General features: G+C 43.8%; 1 protein-coding gene across 2 annotated transcripts in view; it reads right to left on the bottom strand.

Moving 5' to 3' along the window:
• The window catches only part of TXNRD3 (thioredoxin reductase 3), a 29,293-nt gene extending 26,257 nt beyond the window's left edge, over positions 1-3,036 (bottom strand). Inside the window, exon 1 of one of the 2 annotated variants that reach the window (XM_028719215.2) lies at positions 2,790-3,036. In XM_028719215.2, coding sequence (XP_028575048.2) covers positions 2,790-2,912 — 123 coding nt within the window. In that variant the 5' untranslated portion in view covers positions 2,913-3,036. Of the gene's footprint in view, positions 1-2,498; positions 2,520-2,789 lie in introns of those variants that run through there. The other variant, XM_028719216.2, reaches the window with a different exon arrangement.
• Between the last annotated feature and the right edge of the window lie 23,171 nt (positions 3,037-26,207).

Here is a 26,207-nt window from a genome sequence, read left to right as displayed (position 1 = left end):
CTTATACATTGAAGATCAGCTTACTGTAACTAATAACTGACAGTGGGGCAAACAGAATATTTGATTTTATTATATGGTTAGCCAAATAATGCTGCACAAAGAAACAATCACCAGCTTTTAAAAAAAGTACTATGTATCTAGAGCCACATAGTCTCCTAATCTCGACAAGTCCCCTTTTCGACCCAGAAATCTTCATTTACCTTCTCACTCTATTGTTGGTTTGCGCCTTTACTATTATTTAGATAACTATTACCTGGTTTTACTTGTGTTAATTCACTATCAACATTTCACTTCAGCTCCCTAATTGCTTAAAGGTAAAGGTAAGGTACCCCTGCCCGTACGGGCCAGTCTTGACAGACTGTAGGGTTGTGCGCCCATCTCACTCAAGAGGCCGGGGGCCAGCGCTGTCCGGAGACACTTCCGGGTCACGTGGCCAGCGTGACGAAGCCGTTTACCTTCCCGCTAGTAAGCGGTCCCTATTTATCTACTTGCACCCGGGGGTGCTTTCGAACTGCTAGGTTGGCAGGCGCTGGGACCGAACAACGGGAGCGCACCCCGCCGCGGGGATTCGAACCGCCGACCTTACGATCGGCAAGCCCTAGGCACTGAGGCTTTTACCCACAGCGCCACCCGCGTCCCCCCTAATTGCTTACTACTATGTTCTTTGATTGTTTTCTGGTAGTGGAAGGGGATTTCAACACACAGTTATATAGGCTTATATAGGTTTTCAACACACAGCCTATACTCATACTCAGTCTTGACAACTAGTTCAAGAATAACATATGATCTTTTACCCATATAATTTTTTAGCTCTGCTATGACTCATTTTTGGTATTAGATTGCTTCCTGATTTGGACCAGTTATGACTTTCCATACAGAGGGTAAGAGCTGTACAGGGCCAGGAAAAAGCACTTGCTCAACTCAGAGTTCTGTTTCCTCTTTTCCCCAGCCTTTCCTTTACATGTCAATGTGACATGCAAAAACTAACCACACTTAAAAACATTATGGTGGTCCATAAGCAATATTTTGACTAGGAAACCAATTAAATCATACAAATCTCTTAATACAAAACTTCCATTTCCAGTGACATGTCAAAAAGTGCACAGGTAATCAGAGATGAACATGTCATCTAACTGATCTGTTGTTCCTCATGATCATATTATACAAGAAGCTTTAATCATCAGCTTATCTGCTTAAAGCATACATATTAGCTGCAGCCACAAACATAAGATAAAGTTAGAGACTGTCTCTTGTGGTTCAACTTGTTGCCCATCCCTAGTTCCATCAGGGAAGCCTTTATTTCAAAAGCTCTGATGTGGGCGCCTGACACACCAAAGGGAGAGAAAAATACACACCTTAATTAATCTTATTATTGTTATTATTATTATTTATTTACCACCCTACGATTACTTCAGGCTCTTCATCCCCACTGAAAAGATTTAACAGACTTCTGATGATCAAAACATATTTCCCCTGAATGACAGATTTAGCCAGTTAAATGCCTAACACAGCTGAGCTATCTTCAAGACAGCTGAAGTGAACTTATTTTGAGCTACAGGTCCCAAATATGTCTTTAAAAAACACCACATTTAATCTCTATTTAATAGATACTGGTTTTACTGCCTTTTCTATTTCCAATCTTATGCCCCACACCTCTAACACATAAAGTAAGTCAGGAATCACAACTGGATTCCACAAACTGATCAAAGACATATGACCTACAAACAGATCTGAAGTCTGATCCTGGACACAGTTGTCTGTTATTTCAATGAGGTTTCGTTCCAAAACAGCATCTTTAAAATTTTAGTCCATTTGGTAATTAATTAGGAAACCCTGGCATTAAAGTTGAAAAAGAAGCAGAAGGGCAGTGGGTTATGAAGACTCGGACTTCTAGTTCAGGCCCACCTTGAATCGTGTCCTTTCCCCCAATAAAGCAATACCAGGTCAACATCGAGAGACAGTATGGTGTAGTGGTTAGTGTGTCAGAGGCAAGAGCGTGAATGAATCCCTACTCAGCCATGCAGCTCACTGAGTGACCTTTGGCCCAGACACCGCTTTTCAGCCTAACCTACCTCACAGAGCTGGCAAGGGAGATTAAACCTATTTGTTTATTTCATAAAATCTATACACACAGCCTGCTTGCAAGCAGATCTCAGAACGGTTTACAAAAAGCTAAAACCATAAAACGGGTGTGTGTGTGTGGAAACTGCTACACATTATATACAGCATTGCCCCTATACCCGGAGGTCTCATTAACGCATACAATAAGTTAAAACACCGAATCAGATTAGAATTCGCACCAGCCTTTCCAAGCATCTGGATAGCCTTGCAAGAACGAGGAGGGCGAGGAAAAGGTGACTGCAATAGGAATGCCATTAGATAAACCAATACAATCCACCGAGGCAGAGGGCGATCGAGGCCCCTCGCCATTCCTGCTAGGCTCTGGTCACTCGACGCTCCCAAAGCCGACCCTGGTGGAGCCACTCCGGGACACTCACCCCGCAACCGCAGCCAAGCCTCAAGGGAGCGGGCTGTCCGGTGAGGAGGATGCGCGGGCGTCTCCGCGGATACTGAAGGCAGCAGGGCCCTGTCTGCGCGCCCCCTGCCCCTCACTCCCACCGCGGCGCGAGCCTGCGCTGTGAAGAGGCGCTCCCTCGAGAGGTGGGGGGGCCTAGCTCCCCCTCTCTCCCGGCGGCGGGCAGCGCGGCCTCCTCGGGCCTCCGACGCCCCCGCTGCCCTTGCCCGGGTCGTTGCCAAGGCGACGCCCGCTTCCTCCCTCCGCGCCTCACCTTCCTGCAGAAGGGGCAGTAGCTCTTGCTGAAGATCATGACCCGGTGGGAGCTGATCAGGCTCCGCACGCGGAGCTTCAGGGCGTCCCAGTCCGGCATCCGGACCTGACCCGGAGGCGGCATGGCTGGCTGGCTTCTCTGGCCTGAGGAGGAGCAGAAGAGACGACAGCGGCGATGTCTGCGGCGATGAGCCGCTATGGCTAAATGCAGCAGCAGCGGCTGCTGCTGAGGCGGTAAACTCACTCGCCCTGCTTGCGCATGGGCAGTGGGGGCGGCCCTCGACTCCGCCCCTCTCCGCTTTCGCCCTCAAGGGAGCGGGCGGGCCCGCGAAGGGGCCTGGAGAGGAGGCGGGAGAGGGACGATTGAACCCCTCGGCTTTCCTCGGGGCGGGCGAGCAAGATAAGCCCCCGCCAGGGATGGGCCCTTGAGCAAAACGGGAGAGGAAGGGAGGTCAGGATTCTGGCGCCGCGCAGAGGTTTCCCTGCCCGTGTTGCGCAGTTGTGAAACGAAGGGTTACTCTCGAGGAGACCTCAAAGGACATTTCCCGGGCTCGCGCACTCTTCCCTCCGTCAACCCAAATGTGGAATCTCTTAATGATAATAATAAAGATTCAGAAAAGGGCGACCCAAATGACCAAGGGGATGTGGCAAGTTTCCCTGTGATGAAAGGTTGCATCATATAGGACTTTTTCGTGTCAAGAAAAGGGGCATGGGGAAAGTAGACAAAAGTTTTATTTGCTCTGTCATAGCGCCTTTCAGACTCGAAGAAGCTGAATGCTGGAAGTTTCGCGATGCATATAAATATTGTTGTGTAAAGCACCCTGGCTTCAAGTTACAAGAAAGGAGATTCGGACTCAACATCAAGGAAAACCTGACAGCTGCTCGGCAGTGGAAGGGGCTCCCTCTGGAGGTGGCGGACTCTCCTTCCTTGGAGGTTTCTAAGCAGAGGTTGGGTGGCCATCTGTCATGGATGCTTTAGCTGAGATTCCTTCATTGGTCTAGAACAGGCATGTCCAAAAGGTGCGTCTACTGGTAGATTGTGGGGTGTTCCTGGGAGATCCTGGTTGATCTCTGGCCCCTCAGCGATCTCCTTACAAAAAAGCAAAAAAAAAAACCCCAACAACTTTGGATAGATCATTGCCAGTCTTTTTATGAAAATAGGTAGATCACTGCCAGTTTTTTTATACTGTGAGTAGATCGCAGTCTATTGGGAGTTGGACATCTCTGGTCTAGAAGACCCATGGGTCCCGTCTAACTCTTAAGATTCTTTGAATCTCTTTTTTCACACAATGCACGTGCTGTGGAACTCCTACAAGAGGCGGTGACAGCCACCAACTTGGAGGGCTATGTCAGCAGCTGCTAGCCACAAGGGCCGTGCACTGCCTCCCCTTTCAGAGGCATTCCACCTGTGAATATCAGTTTTTGGGAATCACAAGCTGACAGAGTGCTGTTGTGCTCAGGTCCTGCTTGTGTGCTTCCCGCAGGCCTTTGGTTGGCTGCTGGACTAGAGAACAGGATGCTGGACTAGATGGGTCATTGGCTTGATCCAGCAATCGTCTTGCTGTTGTATTCCAGCAACTGACATTGAGAAGCATGGCTCCTCTGATGCAGGAGGTTGCATATAGCAGTCAATAACAATTGCAGACACAAGTGTCCCTGTTTTCCAGGGACAGTCCCAGATTTACAAAAGCCGTCCCAGTTTCTGATTTGATACCAGAATGTTCCACTTTTCTTTAAGACATTCCTATTTTCATCAGAGAAATGTTGGAGGATATGGAGTTATGTGACCCCCCCCCAACCCAAAGAGATAGGTAATCATACAACCTTCAGAAGACATCTGAAGGCAGCCCTGTATAGGGAAGTTTTTTTATTTTTAATGTTTTATTATGTTGGGAAGCCACCCAGAGTGGCTGGGGCAACCCAGTCACATGGGTAGAGTATAAATAATAAATTTATTATTATTATTATTGTTATGGAATAGGACGTCCCTGTTTTCAGCGGAGAAATGTTGGCGCGTATGCAATAGCTGTTGATGGACTCCAAAAAGTAAATCCAGAGTATTTTTTTTTACAAAATGAAGGAACCCTTTTGTCTCATTGCCTGTTCCTAGATTGCAGGTGCATATCAGTCTTTTCTCATGAACTCAGTACTTTGGTGTTCTGGTGCTGCCAACAGTGATGAATCCCTGTGCTCTGTGTTAATTTTTATTTTTTCTTTATTGTATATTTGCAATGAAGACAACATTCATATACAAATTTCACTATCCACTAATCAAACACAATGATTCATAATATAAAGAATACTGTTGTGTACAACATCCTGACATTCATTGTTCCAAAACTCTTTAATAAATAAATAAATAAATACCACTTTCTTATTAAAAAAATCAGAATTTGCTTTCATTTCCCCATATTTCTTAAAATATGCCATGTTTTCCAAAACAGTCTGAAATGGGAGCAATATCTCTTCCAGTAACTTGCAAGGCATATATTGCGGCCATCAACTCATTATTCATCTCTTTCAAGTGCAAAATTCTTCAAATGATGTAGTAGGACCACATGAGACTCCATTGAGAAATAATAACCTGTAATTTCATTTTGTTAACTTAGACATTTCCCCCCCCAAAAAATTGGCTAATTACTGGGCATGCCTAAAACCTGGGGGGGAAAAATCAGAAGGTGCTGCGAACCACAGCATTTATTTGTATTTATTCATTAGAGTTTCATTTTTTTTCACATGAGTCCTCAAAGTGGTTCTCAAAACATTAAAACATTCAATTAAAACCATTAAAATGTATATATATATATATATATATATATGCTTTCGTAGATTTTCACGGGTACAGGAATGCAGGTTTTGGTGTCCTCGGGTATCTTCCCGTGTAAAAGTTGGGGTGTCTAGGCGACGTTTCGACGAGGTCTCACTCGTCATCTTCAGGCTGGTGCTTTCGGCTTCTTGTTACTGGAACAGAGCAGGATCTCAGTGTTTGAGTTCCTATAAATACTGTTGAGGAGGTGTGGCCTCCTATGTTCTGGGCAGAGAGGAAGTTCCCAGGCTAGTGTGCCTTTTCTTCTTTTGTTCCTTAATTGCTTGAGGGATATCTTGAGTGATTTCTTGAGTGATATCCTGAGTACCACTTAGGTGGGTCATTAGGTGTGGATTAGTTGCTAAAGCCTTTGTGTCTTGACCTCTTGAACTTTGTGAAGAGTTTTTCTGAGAAGATGGGTGTACTACATTTAGTTGTGCTCTGGCTTGGCTTCGTGTATAGGGGCGAGCTGTGGTTTTGTGGCCTGTGCCAGCCAGATCTGTGTAGGGATTGCAGGGGGGTGTAGCATCCGGAGGTGCCACCATGGTTTGGCTACTGGATGGTGTCTGTAATTTATCTGTGGAGAGGGTCTGGGTTTGGGTCTGGTGTGGTTGATTGGTGATGGCGTTCTGTGTGCCTCTGGATCTGGTGTCAGTTTTTGTGGGGAGGGCTAATTTCCAGATGTCTGGCAAGCGGGATGTGTCGTCACGCTTGTTCATGTTGTTTGAAGAAAAGGCACACTAGCCTGGGAACTTCCTCTCTGCCCAGAACATAGGAGGCCACACCTCCTCAACAGTATTTATAGGAACTCAAACACTGAGATCCTGCTCTGTTCCAGTAACAAGAAGCCGAAAGCACCAGCCTGAAGATGACGAGTGAGACCTCGTCGAAACGTCGCCTAGACACCCCAACTTTTACACGGGAAGATACCCGAGGACACCAAAACCTGCATATATATATATATATATATATATATATTGCTTTCGTAGATTTTCACGGGTACAGGAATGTAGGTTTTGGTGTCCTCGGGTGTCTTCCCGTGTAAAAGTTGGGGTGTCTAGGCGACGTTTCGACGAGGTCTCACTCGTCATCTTCAGGCTGGTGCTTTCGGCTTCTAGTTACTGGAACAGAGCTTTATATATACACATACACACACTAGAATACAATAATTAGGAATGGGGAATAAATTTGATTCAGCCCATGCTTAAAGGTTTACTTACCAAATTTGCAGCTTCTGAATCAATGCACAAACCAAAAAACAGCTTTTGAAATTGGCACTACTCCAAATTTTGCAATGCAGCTCTCCACCAATAATGTTTACCAAAAGGGAAAAAAATACACTTGGGTAAAGTGTGCATAAGAATGCACAGATTAGTGAAAATAACATACAAAATTGCATAAGGGAAGATTGCTTTGTGAAAATGTGTATATTGCAGAAAATTGCATAGGAAAATGGATACTAGGCAAAAATCACACTAAAATGCTGGTGAATTCTCATGAAGACTTTTTAAAAAATGCAAACTTATATGGAAATATGGAGAACTGAACTTAAGACTAAAAAAGAAGAAGAAAAGAAACAGAAATTGACAGACATGTCAGTCCCTTTTCAGTATGTAAGGAGCAGTGCGATGTGTATAAGGGAAAAACAGGCCAGAATTTTCAAGCAGTGAATTCCAGAACAAAAAGCTGAAGAAACAAAAAAACCTCCCGTACATAGAAAATGTTTAGTTCCTCTGATCATGTGGGAGGAGTGCAGGAAAAGAGTCAAATTTTTAGCTGTTCCAGGAAATCAGGCATGTAATGGGTATATTACTTCTCTCTCCCCCTTCCTCTGTAGGCTTTCCCACAGTTGGTCTTTCGCAACTGCTGTGGTCATGAAGAGGTCAGTCCACTTGAACTAGAAGTTGGCATGTAATTGTCAGGAGTTAAGAAGAAGAAGAATAGTTTGGATTTGATATCCCGCTTTATCACCACCCTAAGGAGTCTCAAAGCGGCTAACAATCTCCTTTCCCTTCCTCCCCCACAACAAACATTCTGTGAGGTGAGTGAGGCTGAGAGACTTCAGAGAAGTGTGACTAGCCCAAGGTCACCCAGCAGCTGCATGTGGAGGAGCGGAGAAGCGAACCTGGTTCACCAGATTACAAGTCTACCGCTTAAACCACTCCACCACACTGGCTTTCAATGGCTGTTCGTTATGATGGCTATGCTTTCCCTCCACAGCTCTTAACCACTGCACCACACTGGCTCTCACACCATGCAAGTTGGAGTTAGCTCTTCATTAGCAAGAACACAATCTGCACAGATTTGGTGGAGTGTCAAGCCTAATAAGCACAGCAGCTCATCCCCGGTAGGTCATGCCTGATGGATTAGTTGCCGAGACTGAAAGTCCCCCACCTTCCCCCACCTCCAGGGCTTTTTCCAAGCAAGTGGAGACTGCTCCTATGTGAAGACAACCTCTTCTCTGTCCTTTTCATGCCTCTTCTGGTTCTGGGAAACAAGGTGGGAGGTGAGCTCATCACAGCAGGATCATCTCTGCCTCCTGCTATCCCGTATCCCATTCTCCTGCTTCAGCTTCTGACTCTGATTCTGGACTTCTCTCTGACATAGACTCTCCTAGCTCACCATGCCCTGATACCTCTTCAGCTTCTGACACCTCCTCCTCCCAGTCATCTCGCTCTGACCACCTATCATTGCCCCACCACAAATCCCCAGGTTCTAAGTCTTCTTCCCTTGCGGGTTCCCCATCTGGTTCCCCCATTATTCTTCTGTTTCCAACCACTCTATGACAGTAATGCTTGAATAGGGACCACTCAAACTATCTAAGTGCATATGATAGTTATATTTAAAATCTACTACCTTCTTCAAAATCAAATTCATTCAACGCCAGTCACCTCACTGCATAACTGATAAAACAAGTTTACGTGATCATAGCATATGCACAAATTGATCACACTCTGCATGTTACTAAGGCATCCAGGAAACACTGCAAATAATTTGGAGTTGTATTCATTATAATCTTATCCTCGGTCTTGTTTGCGTAATGGGCTGCAACACTGCCTTCCATTGATTAGGCTGAATGGCCTTTTCGAACTCCTTACTCGAAGCTTCCACGTGCTTCTGAAATATTATGCATCATAAACTGCCACCACTGGGTGAGGTGGTTCTGGTGTATTTTGTAATAGTTCTATTGCTGATGGAGTCTCTGAAATTGCACAAGCATCTCACACTGGGTTTTGTTGTCAAATAGATGTATAAGCTGCAAATGAAGTAATGCCATCTATGTGGGATGGCAAAGAACACCTGTTTTGCCATGCTACAAAACTTGGCAGAACACCATTGTTACTGGTAACATCCTCAAAGGTTTGTAAGTCTCTTCCCTCCCCCCAGTAGAGACTTTCCTTCCCATGTTCCAAATTGGATTGTGCCATACTGAACCTAAGGACCCAAAGTACACAATCCTTTATTCACAGTCTGCCAGCTGCAGAGCTTTAGGAATCTGTAGAAGCCTCACTCTGCTGGCAGAAGCCCATGCTCCCATTAAAGGAGTGTAGGATACAGAGTCCATGCTATGTGTCCATTCAATGACTCCCCCAGTTAACTGTCCCACTGACACACCTTTGCTGGGTTGGTCAATGGGTGTATCAAGGCTGTTCTTCTGGTACATCTGTCATGGTGGCCATGTGTCTGGTATTCTGGGAACATAAGAAACTGCCGCATATTGAGTTAGACCACGAGTTCATCTAGCTCAGTGTTGTCTACACTAATAGAAGGTAGGTCTCCAGGGTTTTAGGTGGGGGACATTCCCAGCTCTACCAGGAAGGGCAGCAGGGGCCTTCTGCATCCAAAGCCAGTCTCCAGGTGCTTCTGCCAAATCCTATAGCTACTTAGCCAGCAGATTGGGACCTGCTGTACTACTTTCCTCCAGTTAATTTTGCGATCTTGACATTTCACTGAAGCTGTTAGTAAGTTCCAAAACCATTCAACATGTGAAAGTGTGGAAGGCTTGCCATCTACATATAAAAGTATTTTGGTCTGCCTCCATCTTATCTTAATCTCTAGTTACACTGCCAGAGGCAGTATTTCTCTGAATACCAGTTGCTGGGAATCACAAGTGGGCAGAGTGTTCTTGTGCTCACATGCTGCTTGCAGGCTTCCCATAAGCTTCTGGTTGGACACAGTGAGAAGAGGATGTTGGACTGGAAGGGCCACTGCCCCATTGCCCTGATCCAGCAGGCTCTTATCCTACCGAACTGCACAAGTTACTCTAGTGCAAGGTTAACTAAAACAGAGATGAAGGCAAATGCTGTTTCGTATCTCTGCGCAAAGCAAATAATGTTAAGCAGCAGCCATTGATGATTATTGTAGTAGATGCTGGACTGTTGTTGTTGTTGTAGTTGTTAGATTAAATTTATATACCAACCTATACCCACAGGTCTCAGAGTGGTTCACAGGATAAAATCACAATATGAAAACACAAAATACATAAAGTAAAAACAGGAACAACCCGGTAACTCCCCGCAAACAATCAGAGAGGGAATATAGAATTTAAAACACATACACAATATTTGCAACAAAACATATAAAAATAAGAACCCATCAGGTATCATCAAGGAGTTAGCATGGGGGAAAATAATAACGATATGGCTGTTTTTCAGTAGTGAATAAATAGGGAGTTAGCAAAAAACTAACACAGTCAAAATATTTTTCAGCATCTGATGACAAGATTCCTAATGCATGAGGATTCTTTGTTTATTTGCTGTAATTATATTCAGTAACAATCTTACTTTTTCTGATCCATGAATATAGTTAGCAAAGCCTGCTTGATCTTGCTAGAAAACAGCAGATTTAGTGAAGACTTTGGATATAATTTCTGTATTAAGAGTAATTGGTGATTAGTTAACCTGGGAGCATGCATAACACATTTCTTGGGCAAGTAGATTTAAGACACAAAGATAGCTCACATCATCTTGAGATTTACAGCCTGCTCTGGATCTGCCCAGGAGGTTACTGTACATGCAACTCTAACCCAGAAATATTTATGGAGGAGGAAGTTCTACATAATGCAATGTCATGTATTACTAAACACAAGTTTCAGTGTCAGCATTGGCTCTTACTTATGAACAAACACTATCAAGGAGGTAAGCTCAGGACCAGGTTGTCAATCATTTGACCTGTTACTGCTTTAGAAACACACTCAAATATGTCAAATGAATCATGGACATAGCTAATAGCAGTGAAATCAGGACAAGTGCTGCTCAACGTACAGTGAGTAACAACCTAATGAAAGTCCAGAAGTTTACTTTAAATTTCAAATTCAAGTGTGCAGCCAGTCTGACCAATATCAGAGATGCCATTGCAAGAGCATGGCTTCAGATGAATAGTTTTCCTAATATAGCATACACAAATTTTTCCAGTAAGATCTCCAAAAGATCTGCATCGTTCCTGTCCATCACAAAGAGGGATCCTGCATGAATGTGTCTAGCTACAGGCTCACCATATTCTTAGAAAGCTGCAAATCTGTGACCTCGCACTGGGTTCCTTTCATAGGACCACTTGAATTGATGATTATGTGAAAGCCTGGAAAGGAAATAGTGTCACATCTAGCGATCAGAGGAAGAAGGCAGGAGCTGTGTTTATTCAAAGTACTTTCATAAGAACATAAGGAGAGCCTGCTGGATCAGGCCCATGGCACATCTAGTCCAGCATCCTGCTCTCAGAGCATGCAGTATGAACAAAATGGAACTCCTCCCCCACCTGCCCCCAAAATCTGCTCTTGGAACTCTATGAATCTCAGGGGAGCAGAGAGGGAGGCGAAGTTATTGTTGCTCTTGTACAAGTTACACTCTCCAGCTAACTATCTGTCAGGTCTTCAGGTACCCAAATACAGACGGTCTTTTACCCTCGCCAGATTTAATGTTCTCCCTTCTGCCTTACTTCAGGGCAGATTTGAGGGTAAACCATACACAGCATGGGTCTGTCCTTGTGGCTTGCTGGAAGTTGAAACTGCTTCACATGTATTATTACGTTGTCATCTTTATGAGGATATACATTTGACTTTTATTACACCTGTTTTGCAAAAGTCCAGGAAAGAATCGGAATACCATAGTTTAAAACTACTGCTAGAGGACAAGAATTCTAAGACTACATTAAATGTAGCTAAATTCTGTGCATCTGCAATCAATCGCAGGAAGCAAGTGGTATCCCATAATGACCAAACCCCTAAATGTTAATTACAGGGGGCTCGCTAACAATTAATTTTAATTTTTATATTTAAATCCTTGTTATATTCATATTGTCCCTTGTATTTCTGATATTTTTTTTAATGATCTGTGATATTGTGTGTGTTGACGCTGGTCTGTGACCGTATTAATAAATTCATTCTCTCTCTCTCTCTCTCTCTCTCTCTCTCTCAATGATTTAGTTGGATGCAACTCAGAATAAATGCTCAGCATACAGTGGATGTTGCATAACTTCTGCATGAACTTTGTGGAAACAAATCAATCGACTGGAAGAACTGATGAATAAACAACCACAATGCTATAATCTGTATACAGCCGGTGTTAGTCGCCTTGAAATGCCTTTGCCATGCCCACTTGCCTTGTGTTACGCTATATAGTGTTGCTTTGTATGGAGAAAAATACATTGGCTGCTTGGCTGGGCTTCCATTACCTATTTTCAAAATAATGACTGCATATTGTAGAACTGGGTATCTGAGTCTGTTAGTGAATGGTAGAAAATAATAGACGGTATTATTTAGATAATATTTGGGATATAAAGGGAAAATACAAGCTGCAGAACTGCCAGACAAGAAATTCCTAGGTTAGCTTATGCAAACCATCCTAGCCAGGTTAGCTAAGTGCAGAGCTATTGAGAAACAATGGGAAACCAGGTACTGTGTCAATGAGGCCATTGGCAATGCAAAAAGCTATCCTTCCCCACCTGCTCCGAAGCACAGACAGAGACAGGAGATTTGGGAGGTTGCCAAGGTGACAGAGGGCATGATGTCACAGAAAAATGTGTCCTTTTTGAAATCTAAAGGTGTTCTGGGAACAAGAAGGAGGAAGTAGGCAGAACTCCATGCAGTGCTGGCTGGAAGAGGTTGCACTTGGGTCCTGGACACAAGCTTGCTGAAGCCATGAAAGGGACAATGCTCTTGGGGTATAATGTTCTGCACCCCCTCCATTGAAGAATTTAGGTGTAAATACAGTGGTACCTCGGGTTAAGTACTTAATTCATTCTGGAGGTCCACTCTTAACCTGAAACTGTTCTTAACCTGAAGCACCACTTTAGCTAGTGGGACCTCCTCCTGCTGCTGCGCCGCCGGAGCACGATTTCTGTTCTCCTCCTGAAGCAAAGTTCTTAACCCGAGGTGCTATTTCTGGGTTAGCGGAGTCTGTAACCTGAAGCGTCTGTAACCTGAAGCGTATGTAACCCGAGGTACCACTGTATGTGTAAAACAAACCATCTTTCTTGAAGACACCAGCCTCCACTGTGTCTCAATTTTCCCAACAGAAACACTACCCTGGGCGAGTGCCTGGAACCCCCCTGCAATCTTGCTGCTGCTCAGCAGAGATTTGGGGCGGTGAGCAACCTCCGTAACAATATTTTCAATTTCAAAATACGGTAAGTTTTGCATGTTTGAAGCAAGTATGGGCAACCAAAGTGATCAAGGGGGTGGAGCAACTACTTAAGAAGGAAGGTTGAAGCGTTTGGGACTTTTAAGCTTCGAGAAAAGGTGAGTGAGAGGTGACATGACAGAAGCTAATAAAATTATGCATGGCATGAAGAAAGTGGCTAGGGGAACATTTTTCTCACCATCTTGTAGTACTAGAACTGTTGCTGGACATCCAAGAAAGCTGAATGTAGGAAAATTCAGGACAGATAAAGTACCTTTTCACACATAACCTAGGGAACTTGCTCCCACAAGAGTGATGGCCCCCTATCAAGATGGCTGCAAAGGAGGATTGGACAAATTCAAGGAGAAGAAGAAGAAGAGTTTGGAGTTGATATCCCGCCTTTCACTCCCCTTAAGAAGTCTCAAAGCGGCTAACATTCTCCTTTCTCTTCCTCCCCCACAACAAACACTCTGTGAGGTGAGTAAGGCTGAGAGACTTCAGAGAAGTGTGACTAGCCCTGGTTCACCAGATTACGAGTCTACCACTCTAAACCACTTCAATGGCTATTCGCTATGATGGCTATGCTTTCCCTCCACAGCTGGAGGCAGCAATACTCCTGAATACCATTTGCTGGAAACCACAGGAGGGAAGCTTGTTCTTGTGCTTGAATTCTGCTTAAAGGTTTCCCACAGACATCTGGTTGGCCACTGTGAGAACAGTGATGCTGGACTAGTTGGGCAACTGAACTGATCCAGCAGGCTGTTCTTATTCCCACAAATTGTAAAGCTGAAGGAGTATCCCTGATTAAGTCCCTAATTGCCATTCTCGAAGCAAAAAAGAAAAATGAAATTGCTGAACTTACGAAGAAGTTTGATTGTATCCTTTTGGGACTGAACCCATATAATGGTTTCCTGTCCTGCTGCAGGTCTTAATTAACATAGCAAAACTGGTGTGCTTATGTTACCACCATGTAGTGCTATTGCAAATAGTAACTTTGTTTATCCTAAAGCTTCACATGGAGCTGTCACAGATATCTGATGAAGCAGACTCTAAGCCATGGGAACTTGTGCTATAGTACATACATTAGCCTTTAACATACCACAAGACTATGGTTTGAAATCTCCTAGGTGTACACGATACTTTAAAACATCTGCCTGCAAACTTTTACATGCATGTTCTTTGTATATTGTGCTTTTGGAGCTCAGGACTGCAAAAACCTGGCAAAATCTGCCACCTGGAGGACTGTGTTGAGAAATGCCTTTTCTTTTTTAAGCTAAATTTCTCTTCTGGGTAATATATATAAAAAAGAATGTAGAATGCAGATGAATGCTTGTGGGAAAGTATTTGGGAGTTTATATACACACATAAAAATTGCATGGATGACATATTGCATGTCTAAACTTCTGTCCGGTTGTAGCCATAATCTTTTGATCAAATAAGAGAAAATGCAAAAAGGGGAAAGGGGAAAGTTAGTGGTTAGGATCACTTCAAACAATACAGATTTCCTATGCTGAAACAAACAAAAGTAAGAAAGCGAGGTGCAGACCACTCCAGAATAACTTTTTCTGTTGCTCTTTAAAGTGATGTTTTCCTAATTATTTTATGAGCTTTTACATATTTTGTGGTGTCATGTTTTTTATTGTTATGTACTTCCATAGGGACGTGGGTGGCACTGTGGGTTAAACCACAGAGCCTAGGGCTTGCCAATCAGAAGGTCGGTGGTTCGAATTCCCACGACGGGGTGAGCTCCCGTTGTTCAATCCCTGCTCCTGCCAACCTAGCAGTTCGAAAGCACACCAGTGCAAGTAGATAAATAGGTACTGCTCCAGCGGGAAGGCGTTTCCGTGTGCAGCTGGCTTAGTCCTGCTGGCCACATGATCTGGAAGCTGTAAAGCGAGATGAGTGCCGCAACCCCAGAGTTGGTCACGACTGGACCTAATGGTCAGGGATCCCTTTACCTTTACTTACTTCCATAGCTCAGTGATATAGCACAGGTTTTGCATGCAGAAGGTTCCAGGTCCAATCTCTGGCCTCTTCTTGTAAGGCTGGGAAAGATTCCTGAAACCTTGGAGCCGCCAATCCGTGTAAGCAATGTCAGTGCCGAAATGGATAAAGCAGCTTTGTACATTTTTACGTACCCTGAGCAAATTGCATTGGAAAGTCAGTGTAGGTATTTTGGAAATAAATGCAAAAATGCATCTGAGGTGCTGAAGGCATCCATTGGAGAAATCCAGGAACTGGTACTTCTGTTGAAATAGATGGTAATGGGTTGACCTTATGTAGATAACCGCATGAATCAATCATATGCTAGAAGACAGCCCTAGATATTTATCCTTAGGACTTTTGATCTACTTTGCAGGCGTAATGATGAAATGAGGCAGTCTTTCCAGAGAAGACTGTCGCAAGCTTCATTGGTATCCGGTCATTTGGGTGACATGGAAACAGCTGTCATCTTGGATTTACTGACTAACGTCGGTAGCAAATTATGCTAAAAGATATTTGAAGCAGTTTCGCATATGTTGGCACCATTAAGTAAATTATAACTTGCAACTGTGTGTGATTCACACAGCAAATTTGCCACCCAAACTGGGAGGGGTATGAGATCAGGGTACCCACAAACAGCTTGGGCACGGTTAGAAGCTTCCTTTGCTGTACAAATTGAAAAGAGATAAGCTTCTCCACTGAAGAGCAGGAAAATACAGTAAAAACAACCAGGAGTCCTGTGGCACCTGAAAAACTAGCCAGTTTATTATAGCGGAAGCTTTTGTGGATGACAGCCCACTTCATCAGATGCATGACGTCCTATCCTGAGTTACAGGTATATGTACTCATGGCTAGAGGGGATTGTAAACAGTATGGGAAGAATTCGACGGTATACTAAGATGATTGTTCTGTCAGCGCAAGTGTTTCTGCTTAGCACAGGGGTCAGCAAACTTTTTCAGCAGGGGGCCAGTCCACTGTCCCTTAGACCTTGGGGGGGGGGGGGCTGGACTATATTTTGGAGAGAAATATGAACGAATTCCTATGCCCTACAAATAACCCAGAGATGCATTTTAACTCATGTACACATTCTACTCATGTAAAAACACCAGGCAGGCCCCACAAATAACCCAGAGATGCATTTTAAATAAAATAACACATTCTACTCATGTAGAAACACACTGATTCCCGGACCATCCGTGGGCCGGATTTAGAAGGCGATTGGGCCAGATCTGGCCCCCGGGCCTTAGTTTGCCTGCCTATGGCTTAGCAGATGGAAGAAGCCCCCTCTTCCCCCAGTGTTCTGTAGATCTCCCGACCCTCCAGAGTGGATTTGGGGAAGGTATGGGGGACACATGGGAGGAAGAGGGGGAAGTCCTATGGTGCTAGCAGAAGCTTCTGCAAGCATATTAGGTTAATTGACTCTGAGCCTATTTCTCAGTGTTAATTCCTTTGCTCCCCGCCCCCCACTAAATGGTGATAATAGTAAACGTAAAGGTACCCCTGCCCGTACGGGCCAGTCGTGACCGACTCTGGGGTTGCGCGCCCATCTCACTCAAGAGGCCGGGGGCCAGCGCTGTCCGAAGAAACTTCCGGGTCACGTGGCCAGCGTGACGAAGCTGCTCTGGTCAGCCAGCACCAGCGCAGCACACAGAAACGCCGTTTACCTTCCCGCTATAAAGCGGTACCTATTTATCTACTTGCACTTAGGGGTGCTTTCGAACTGCTAGGTGGGCAGGAGCTGGGACCGAAAGACGGGAGCGCACCCCGCCGCGGGGATTCAAACCGCCGACCATACGATCGGCAAGCCCTAGGCACTGTGGTTTTACCCACAGCGCCACCCGCGTCAGTGATAATAGTACTACTTTGCAAAGTATTCTGAAGTGTTTTTTATTATGTAAAACACACACACTTACAGTGGTACCTCAGGTTACATACGCTTCAGGTTACATACGCTTCAGGTTACATACGCTTCAGGTTACAGATTCCTCTAACCCAGAAATAGTACCTTGGGTTAAGAACTTTGCTTCAGGATGAGAACAGAAATTGTGCTCTGGTGGCGCGGTGGCAGCAGGAGGCCCCATTAGCTAAAGTGGTGCTTCAGGTTAAGAACAGTTTCAGGTTAAGTATGGACCTCCAGAATGAATTAAGTACTTAAACCGAGGTACCACTGTAATGAGAAGGAATTCAGCCCAGCATTTTGGTGTAGAGGACATCACGTGGGCTTTTAAGAGAATCTTGCATGCATTAGGAACAGCGATCCCACCAGGAACACCTATTTGGTGTTGGTGACTTGTGGAAGTCAGTTGGCAGTTCACCACACCTCAGCCAGTGCGTTGTATCAACAAAGTATGCAGAGCCCCAGCGGTGTCTTCAGAGATTTCCCGCTTCCAGCAGAACAGCTTCTTCCAGAGTCTCTGGTTTAGAAAAGCTCCTCTCCCACACAGTTCAAAGTAACAAAGTGTTTATTGTCTCCAGACATAAGACAAAGCTAAACACTGCTATCTAATATATGCAGTTCTTCTGGACTTTGAAATACACATACTGTACATTTGTACAGAGAGATTTACTAACACTATCACCATACTTGCTAATGCTGCTGTGTAAAACCCACAGCCTCTTCCCCCTACTCTTGGAGTCAGACCCTGACAGCAAACAGGACAGGACACAAACATGCAACAGGACAAAATGAAAGCAATGCCTTAGAGACTGTTAGACCCACTCATGAACCAACAGGCAGGTGAATGACTCAGCAAGTCATACCCTCAACCTTGCTGGTGTTGCTATGGTAACCCAGTGCATCTGCTCTCTTATCTCTGAACATCCAGATGTGGGGGGATAGGCTAACTCGAGACAAGAGACCAAGTGCTGTGTAATTTAACCCATTGTTTACATTACATTAACATCTGGAAGAAGATCTAGACTGGGAACTTAGCTCTAGCTAAGCAGATCTGAGATTCTGGTTCTAGATTTAAGGGATGTGCAGCAATTCACCATGTATCTGTATTATGTGGAAACAACCTGATCTGTTTCAGATTGTGTCATTCCAATCCAGTTCTTTATTTTAGTCAGAATTTGATCTGCTAAGAAGCCAAAGCGGCAAAAATTCATTGGGTAGCATTCACCTAAACAGTTAACAGCTGGCAGAAGCCCTGTACACAGACTTCTGTTTGCACAATGGGCCTTTGCCCCTTCTCCTTCTACCCTGCCACCCTGAAATTGTCTTGCAGGGCAGGAGAACCCCAAGAACAGTGTGCAAGGAGAGGAGAGGAGAGGAGAGGAGAAGAGAAGAGAGGAAGATGATTCCATCTTGCAAGCTGCGATACTTGCACAGACAGAATGCTTGGAATTCTACCTATTGATTACAGTAACAATTATTATTTATTAGCAAGTAGAAGCCTCGGATTCCCAATATACTGAGATTTGTGAATATCTTGCCTTCTAAGTTTTTCTTTTCTTTGTTTTGGTTTTTGTTCTCCTTAGAGTTGATTGATGATATAGTTTCTTTCTGTTTTATTAGCAATTCTATTTTTAAAGGTTTATGTACATTTGGCAAGTTACTGAACACAAATATTGTAAGAAACAACACAATAGTCAGGAGCTCTGTTTTACCCATATTGATTTTAATGGAGAATGTAAAAATGGCTGCAACTTTTCCTCCTTTTTCACATAAGTGGAAGGAATTTGCAGGCAGAAGAACCCTTCTAGAGTGGGTTGAGCCTGCCAACTGTAAGACAGACCTATCAAGGGGTGGTTTTGTGTGTGTGTGTGTGTGTGTGTGTGTGTGCAGGGAACCTTTAATATTTATTTATTTTTAAAAATCAAACTCTAACTTTTTTATTTTCTGCCAGAATTGGATACAAATTTCAGCCTTGGCCCTCCATTCTGAGAGGCTGAAGCCTATTAAATTTCAGAAGGATAGATGCAGCGATTCTCTTGCAAGTGCAGACATTATCATTTTGGTGTGGCAAAATAGAAATCCACTTTCCTCTTCTAGTTTCTGGGGGACAGTCCTAAAAACAAGGGGGAAACTGAGGCAACATGGTTAATCGGAAAGCTAAGCACCTTACTGATCCTCCTCAACAAGCCTTGTCAATGGCATGACTCAATTTGGTAACATAAAATACTACCCTGGATCACCCAGATTCACCTCATTATTTTGGGGTACACATAGAACCAAGGCACATCCCTACCAGATTTAGTTCCATTTTTGTTTTAGTTCCAGATTCTTTCCTTGCTAAAGGCATAGCCTTAGATTTGACAGGAAGGCCAGCTACAACAAAAGGTTAACATTTCTGGGTAAGGAATATTCAAACATTTCCTGCCGTTCTATTCGCGCAGCCAATTTATTTTATCCTGCAGCAGCTCAAGTATGCACAGCAGGGAGGTCAGATAATAATTCAAAAGCACAGATTTTTACATTGTCTTTTGTCACAGATGTATTAGCAGTTGGTCTCTTAAATTCTATTTACATGGTTTTTCTCTTTGCTACCAGAGTGCTCTTCCCATAGTATGCAGTGTCCCAGCAAACATTTTATCCTTTCATTTGTTCTTTGAAGAGTGATCTCAGAAACTACCATAATCACTCAGTTTTCCTAATCAGCATTTGCAGTTTTGGTGAAGCAAAAACGAAGCAGATATAATTCCACGACTGGAGGACTAATGTGCAAATGCAAACTGCCACAGGGCAACCAAAATTATGCATGGTTAAGTCTCATTGATTTCAATGGGAGAGTTAAGCACATACTTAAGAACATCATCCTATTCATACTGAACTCTGTGGGACTTAACTTCCTCTGAGTTAACACAAACAGTTTTGGGATGTAAATCTTTCCAACTGGAGAGACAGTGAGACCTAAAAATGCTTAAGTTTCACTAGACTGAAATAGATTTAGTGAATTTGTCGTTGAAAGGATGAAATGCAAACGGTCATTTCACCATTACAGAAATGTAAAAAGGGAAATTAGCCCCAAGGTGTCATTACATGAGCTTACATGAACACAAAACTGATTTCAAATACTGTTAATAGCATGCATTCACCAGCACAGACAGTGTTCCATCTTTGTTTAATGTGTCTCCAACATTCCCCCAGACCCAGAGCTGGCCCGCCCATGACGAGGGCTGAGACAGCTGCCTCAGGCAGTGGAAACGGAAGAGGTGGCGCCCCCCCCACAAGTGCCCTGCCTGCTCCAGTGCCACCACAGAAGTAACCCAAGTAAAGGAGGCTTTGGTAGCAGCAGAGTGTTCTGCTGTCCAGCTTTGCTGCCAATCTCCTTTTCAGCAGGCTGGTGAGGCTTCGTGAGGCCTTCTTGAGGAGATGCCCTTGTGGAGTTTGCCACCCCGCTGTGCTTGGCCACCCGCTTTTGCCTCAGACACCAAAATGTCTTGAGCTGCCTCTGCCCAGACCAGAAGGCTTGGGGAAATGCACTCTCCAAAATGCAGGAAAGATGGTAGCCTAAACATCCAATCCCATCTTGTACTAAACTAAAAGTTTAGAAATATTATAATACTTTCCTGTTCCCAGTTACGAGATCAGCCATTGCCTTGCCTTTTGCATCTTGTAACTCCTTCTGCAGTAAAGAACTTGGTATGGGACGGTTAATATTGTCTCTGGTTAAATTTAATGCATTCAATCCATCCATATAATGTTGAAAGGAATGTACATTCTGTACCAAAAAGGTCAAATATCCAGCTCTAAATCAAAGCAAAATTGGCACCTGTCTGTCTTGGGAGACAATGGAGGAGTGTACCTTTGGGGCTGAGGTCAAGCTGAGGACAGACATGCTTTGTTGCAGCTAGGGCAGATGAAGTAATCTGGTTGTGCTGCTGCAGATGCACACACCATGGCACCACTTCTCTCTGTGCTTTTCCCAGCATTCATTTCTCCTCTGGTCACTGCTGTGGGTACATGACTTGACTGCCTGAGTATATCAAATGAGCCCAGGAACACTCACCTAGACTACTACCCCTTCTTCTATGGAGGCATGCCCTGGCATTTCATGAATGCAAGCAGGACATGGAACAAAACTGAAGGGGGATTCATGAGTCTCTTTATAAAACCAAATGGCTTGACTGCAGCTGCTACATGTGTTTATTGATTGCCCAGATATGCTCTTATGTTTCCCAAACATCAGTCGTGGTTATTGAAATCTACTCAGTTTTATCCGTCTTAGTTATCACTTTTGGTCTCCTAGGAAAATGCTGGATCAGTGTGGAATCTGGAGTTTGAGAATGGGGTGTGAAATGGAAAAATGAGAGAAAGTCTCCTTTAATATCTTGTCAGTTTCTCAACAGATACAATGGGTTTTAGAGAAAACTTGTGAGCTGCCAGCAGCATGGGCGTCCTCTCCTGTCTTGGATTCTGTAATCCTGATACTCTCGCACAGACGTTTTGGGTTTTAGTCTTTGATAAATCCAAACAACCCATCTGCTGATATCCATTTATGCCAAAGGATGGGTGCAGTCAAGCAGACAGGCAATCTTCGTTTTATATTTTAACATGCCAGTTGGGGGAAAAATACAGTAGAGGGCAGTGTGTTGTCAGGTTTCAGTGTAAAATTCACAGAATTATGTTGCATGGATGGGAACCGGGCCATTCTAGTGCCTGAAGAACTAAATAACGGAAAATTAAAAGTACTTCCGACAAATGTGAAGGTTTCTGAGGTTTTCTTAAAAAAAAAAAAAGACAATCTTTTTTATGCGGTAATGATTTGACTGCTTTAATTTTTATAGTAATAGGAAACTGCTAGCATCAGTATCTTTTCCGATTATGTATGGTTCTCAACAGCAGCCTCATTAAGGGGGGAATCATGAACTACAGATGGCAATAATGCAGGCTGGCTACCCATCATAATGTAACGTTTTATCACTGACTGAATGTGGGGTTTTGGAATTGGAAGGATCCCGGAGCCCTTCATAAAGCAGCTGCCCTCAGCACCTCGCAACGCTCTGCCTGCGGCAAGACAGGAAGGAGGCAGCTGGGGAAGAAATGGATAGCCACGAGATGGGAGAGAAGAGCAGGGTGGACGTGGGGCAAGGGTGCTGAGACAAATCCTTACTCACCCTTGAATTATTATACCTGCCCTTGCCTTAACTTGTTGGGGAAGGGCCATAGCTCAGTCGTTGAGCACCTGCTGTATGTAGAAGGCCTCGGGTTCAATCCCTAGCATTTCCAGGCAGGGCAGAGAGAGACCTTGGTCTGAATGCGTGGAGAGCAGCTGCCAGTCAGTGCAGACAATGAGAAGGGCCAGTGTTCTGACCTAGTAGAAGCCAGCTTCCTGTATTTATTTCTTGCGTCTGTCTATACATTTAAGGATGTATAAGGCGGTCAAAGGCAGTCAAAGCAACAAAGAGTCTTGGGCCATCTTAAGGACTCACAGGTTTTATTGCGGCATTCTGGAAGTCTTTGGGTAGGGTGGATGTGTGAGAAAGGGTGTGTGCATTTATACATGTGTCTGTATAAATGCATGTGTGTGTATAGGACAGAGAGAGAAGTGGTTGCACCCACTTTTTTGTCTGGTCACATCCACCATGGCACAAAATCCCCAGAAGGATGGCTGCAAGGGGTAAATTTTCGTTGGTGCTGACCTTTAAAGCCCTCAACGACCTCAGTCCAGTATACCCAAGGGAGCGTCTCCACCCCTATCGTTCTGCCCAGACACTGAGGTCCTGCTCTGAGGGCCTTCTGGCAGTTCCCTCGCTGCGAGAACCCAAGTCACAGGGAACCAGGCATAGGGCCTTCTCGATAGTGGTGCCCGCCCTGTGGAACACCCTTCCAGCAGATGTCAAGGAAATAAACAACTATCTGACTTTTAGAAGACATCTGAAGGCAGCCCTGTTTAGGGAAGTTTTTAATGTTTGATGTTTGATTGTGTTTTTAATATTCTGTTGGGAGCCGCCCAGAGTGGCTGAGGAAACCCAGCCAGATGGGTGGGGTATTATTATTATTATTATTATTATTATTATTAATTACCATTGAGGTGAAAAAGGCCACCCTTCTGAAGCTTATTGCCAACAATCATGCCATTTTCTTCCAACACACAGATAACTGAGTTGGAACGAGGAGAGTCTGCACAGTGGTGAAGGTATGTATTGATTCCATTTCCCCCAGGTTCATCACTGAGCTTAATTGCAGTGATGACAAACCTTTATGGGAGTTCCTGGAAAAAAAAACGTGTCTCCTGTGATTATAATTAGCCTACAGTGCAACATGTCTTTGTTCTTTGCTAATCCTTGGGTTGTAGAAGTAGAAAATGCATGTGCACCCTATCTGCAGGCAGAATCTACAAACATTCTTGTATTCATAGGTTTAAGGAAGATGGAAGAAAGTGGGGGATGTCAAAAGAAGCTCTTACTGCTTCCAGGCTTCCAGGCTTCCCTTTCTTCCTCTCTAACTCCCCCCACCCCACCCCATGCTAGAAATAGACCTACTTTCAGCAGTTTAGCCCTCACAGAATTGCAGTTCCTGGCTACTATTAACAGACTGCAGTGCCCATAATTCTTTGAGGGAAAGAATGCAGTTAGAATATGCTTTAGAGGTATAGTGTCTACACAGCCCTAGTCTAGCTAGACTCAAGTCTGGTTATCATAGCATTTTTTTCCCCACCGCATGGCAAACTTGATGGTCACATCCACACCGTACATTTAAAGTACATGACTTCCCCCAAAGAATCCTGAGAAGTGTAGTTTACCTGTCACAGAGCTACAATTCCCAGCCTCCTTAAACTACAGTTAGCAGGATTCTTTGGAGGAAGAAGATGTATACTTGATGGAAGATAATAGCAAAGATTGGTTAGTTGTTTCTTTGGACCCCAACGTAGAAAAGCACTTAAGCAGACATACAGCCCAACCCTACACACATTTACTCAGAAATAAGTCCTACTGAATTCAGCGGGGCTGTCAAGTTAAGGCTTCAAACCTAGGCACATTGAAGTGTTTATATTCCCATTTTAGGCGATTATAGCTGCACACATTCAGCTGTGACTGGCTTCCTCATGCATACCTTTTGCAACAGGAAAACAAGTACAACAGAAACAATTTTGTTGATTCATACCAGGAGTGAAGAGACTGCTTCTGTTCCATTCACACCTCAGCGTTCCTTTATAATTTTACTAATGTAGCTAGCTACTCCTGGGTTTTGCTCCGATGTTTCCCCGCTTCTCATCTGACTGGAGAGTTAATTTAGACCACCTCATAATCCTTTGCTTGGAATGTTCCCATCTTGCTTTATACCTTGCAAGGAAGCAATTGTGGGGGGAAAACACTCTCTCTAGGCAGAAAAGGTGGGGAGAAGGAAGATGGTTATCCTGCTGCCTTCTACACTGCAAGGTATGTTGTTTTCATTTAGGAGCGAGTATAATTGGTGCTCAGCGTTCCTTCATTAGCTACATTTCAACTGGAGCATAATTGCTACTGAGGAAGTGTGAGCGCTGCAGGGGCAGGGGCAATCCCAGTGGTTAATTACATTGTTTGAAACAGGAGTAAAGTTTTTGTGCAGAAGGAGCCTGTAAAAGAGAGAGACAACCCAACAGGAAGTTTCTGCCTTTCTCTGGCTCTCAGCTTCACGCCAGAGCTTTGGCTCAACTATGGGAACTCTGATGCTTTAAAAATATCACCTGCTTTCCCCACAAATGCTGCCTTGCCCTAGATTTTTGGCCGTCCTGAAATCAGTTCTTGGTGTCTAATTCTGAACATGCTTCCTTGGAAATAGATCCCACTGAAATAAATGAGACAGAGCAGCCACATAACATGGTGAGGACTGAGCTATCATCAATGTTCACATTCCTCCAGTTCATTATTTTCACAAAATCTTTGTGAGCTGGGCCACTCTTAAGCCCATTGGGTAGATAAGGAACAACTGGGAGATAGAGATTTGGGATTTTAAGTGTGTATGGCACAGTGCTCTGTAAGAAGCTGCCTTGTTATAGAGCTCTGAGGTGGGACTGCAGAATATAAAGCGTTGAACTGTATTGCACAATTTCAACTATATTGTATTGCTGTTTTTTTAAAAAATATTATTGTAACTTGCCCTGAAATAGATTTTGATGAATGGTGGTATATAAATATGATAAATAAATAAAATCTAGCAGCTGACTATAGTGCAAGGCTATAGTGGGTGGAACATACTTCTGCCATTGGGAAAATAATTGGGGCTAGATGACTATTTTGTTCCTTCTTATTCTGGCAAACTGAAACCCTGTTACTTGGTTTGATGAACTGACTATATTTAAAACATACTGATTCTAAACTAGTTCTGTTCATATTGTGTCTCAGCTAGTGCTGGGCTGAAAAAATTTCCTGCTTCTGCACCCCACCCCACTCTCCAACAAATTTATGAGAAAAGAAACTACTGTAAATTCAAAAATTTTAAAAAGAGAGAAAGTTTGTAAGAAATTCTCATGTGCTGGGGCTTTGTTGCACTTAATATCCAAGTGGACTTTGAGAGTATCTTTTATTTCACTCTGTAAATCATCTCTCTGGTGCTCTGCATTCTGCAGCCTACCTGGGAGCCCACATTTCCTGAAAACTTCATGACACCCTCACCTGGGCTTTCCAGCATTATCTTTTATTATTATTTATTAAATTTGTATACCACCTTTCATCCATAGATCCCAGAGTGGTTCACAGCATAAAAAATACAAGATAAAAACACGAAACACACAATGAAAACAAAAATGAAGCAAACCAATAATCCCACTCCCCACATCTGCTCCCACAAACACATCCCAAAAGGCATAGGATGTTAATCAGTAAGCATGTGAATGCAGGAAGGCTGTTTATTGCACATCTGGCACCTGTTTGTTGTTCTTGTTTGTTAAAGTGAATGGTGCTTTTAAAAAGACTTTTAAAGAAGTTGGTGTGACATGGTTATTTATTCATTTTTAAAGGTAAAATAAAGAACTTCACTTAAAAACAATATCAGTGTTCTCTAGGGACGCCAAAGAACTCCACCAGAAACAGAAGTGGAACTTGCCAGACGTTTACTTATTTGCCCCGTGTCTGGAACGGAAATCAATCC

This window comes from Podarcis muralis, chromosome 2, assembly GCF_964188315.1.
Source record: "Podarcis muralis chromosome 2, rPodMur119.hap1.1, whole genome shotgun sequence".
Classification (NCBI taxonomy): domain Eukaryota; kingdom Metazoa; phylum Chordata; class Lepidosauria; order Squamata; family Lacertidae; genus Podarcis; species Podarcis muralis.
The sequence above is the reverse complement of the archived record's forward strand: the minus strand, read 5'-3'. Positions and strand labels throughout refer to the sequence as shown.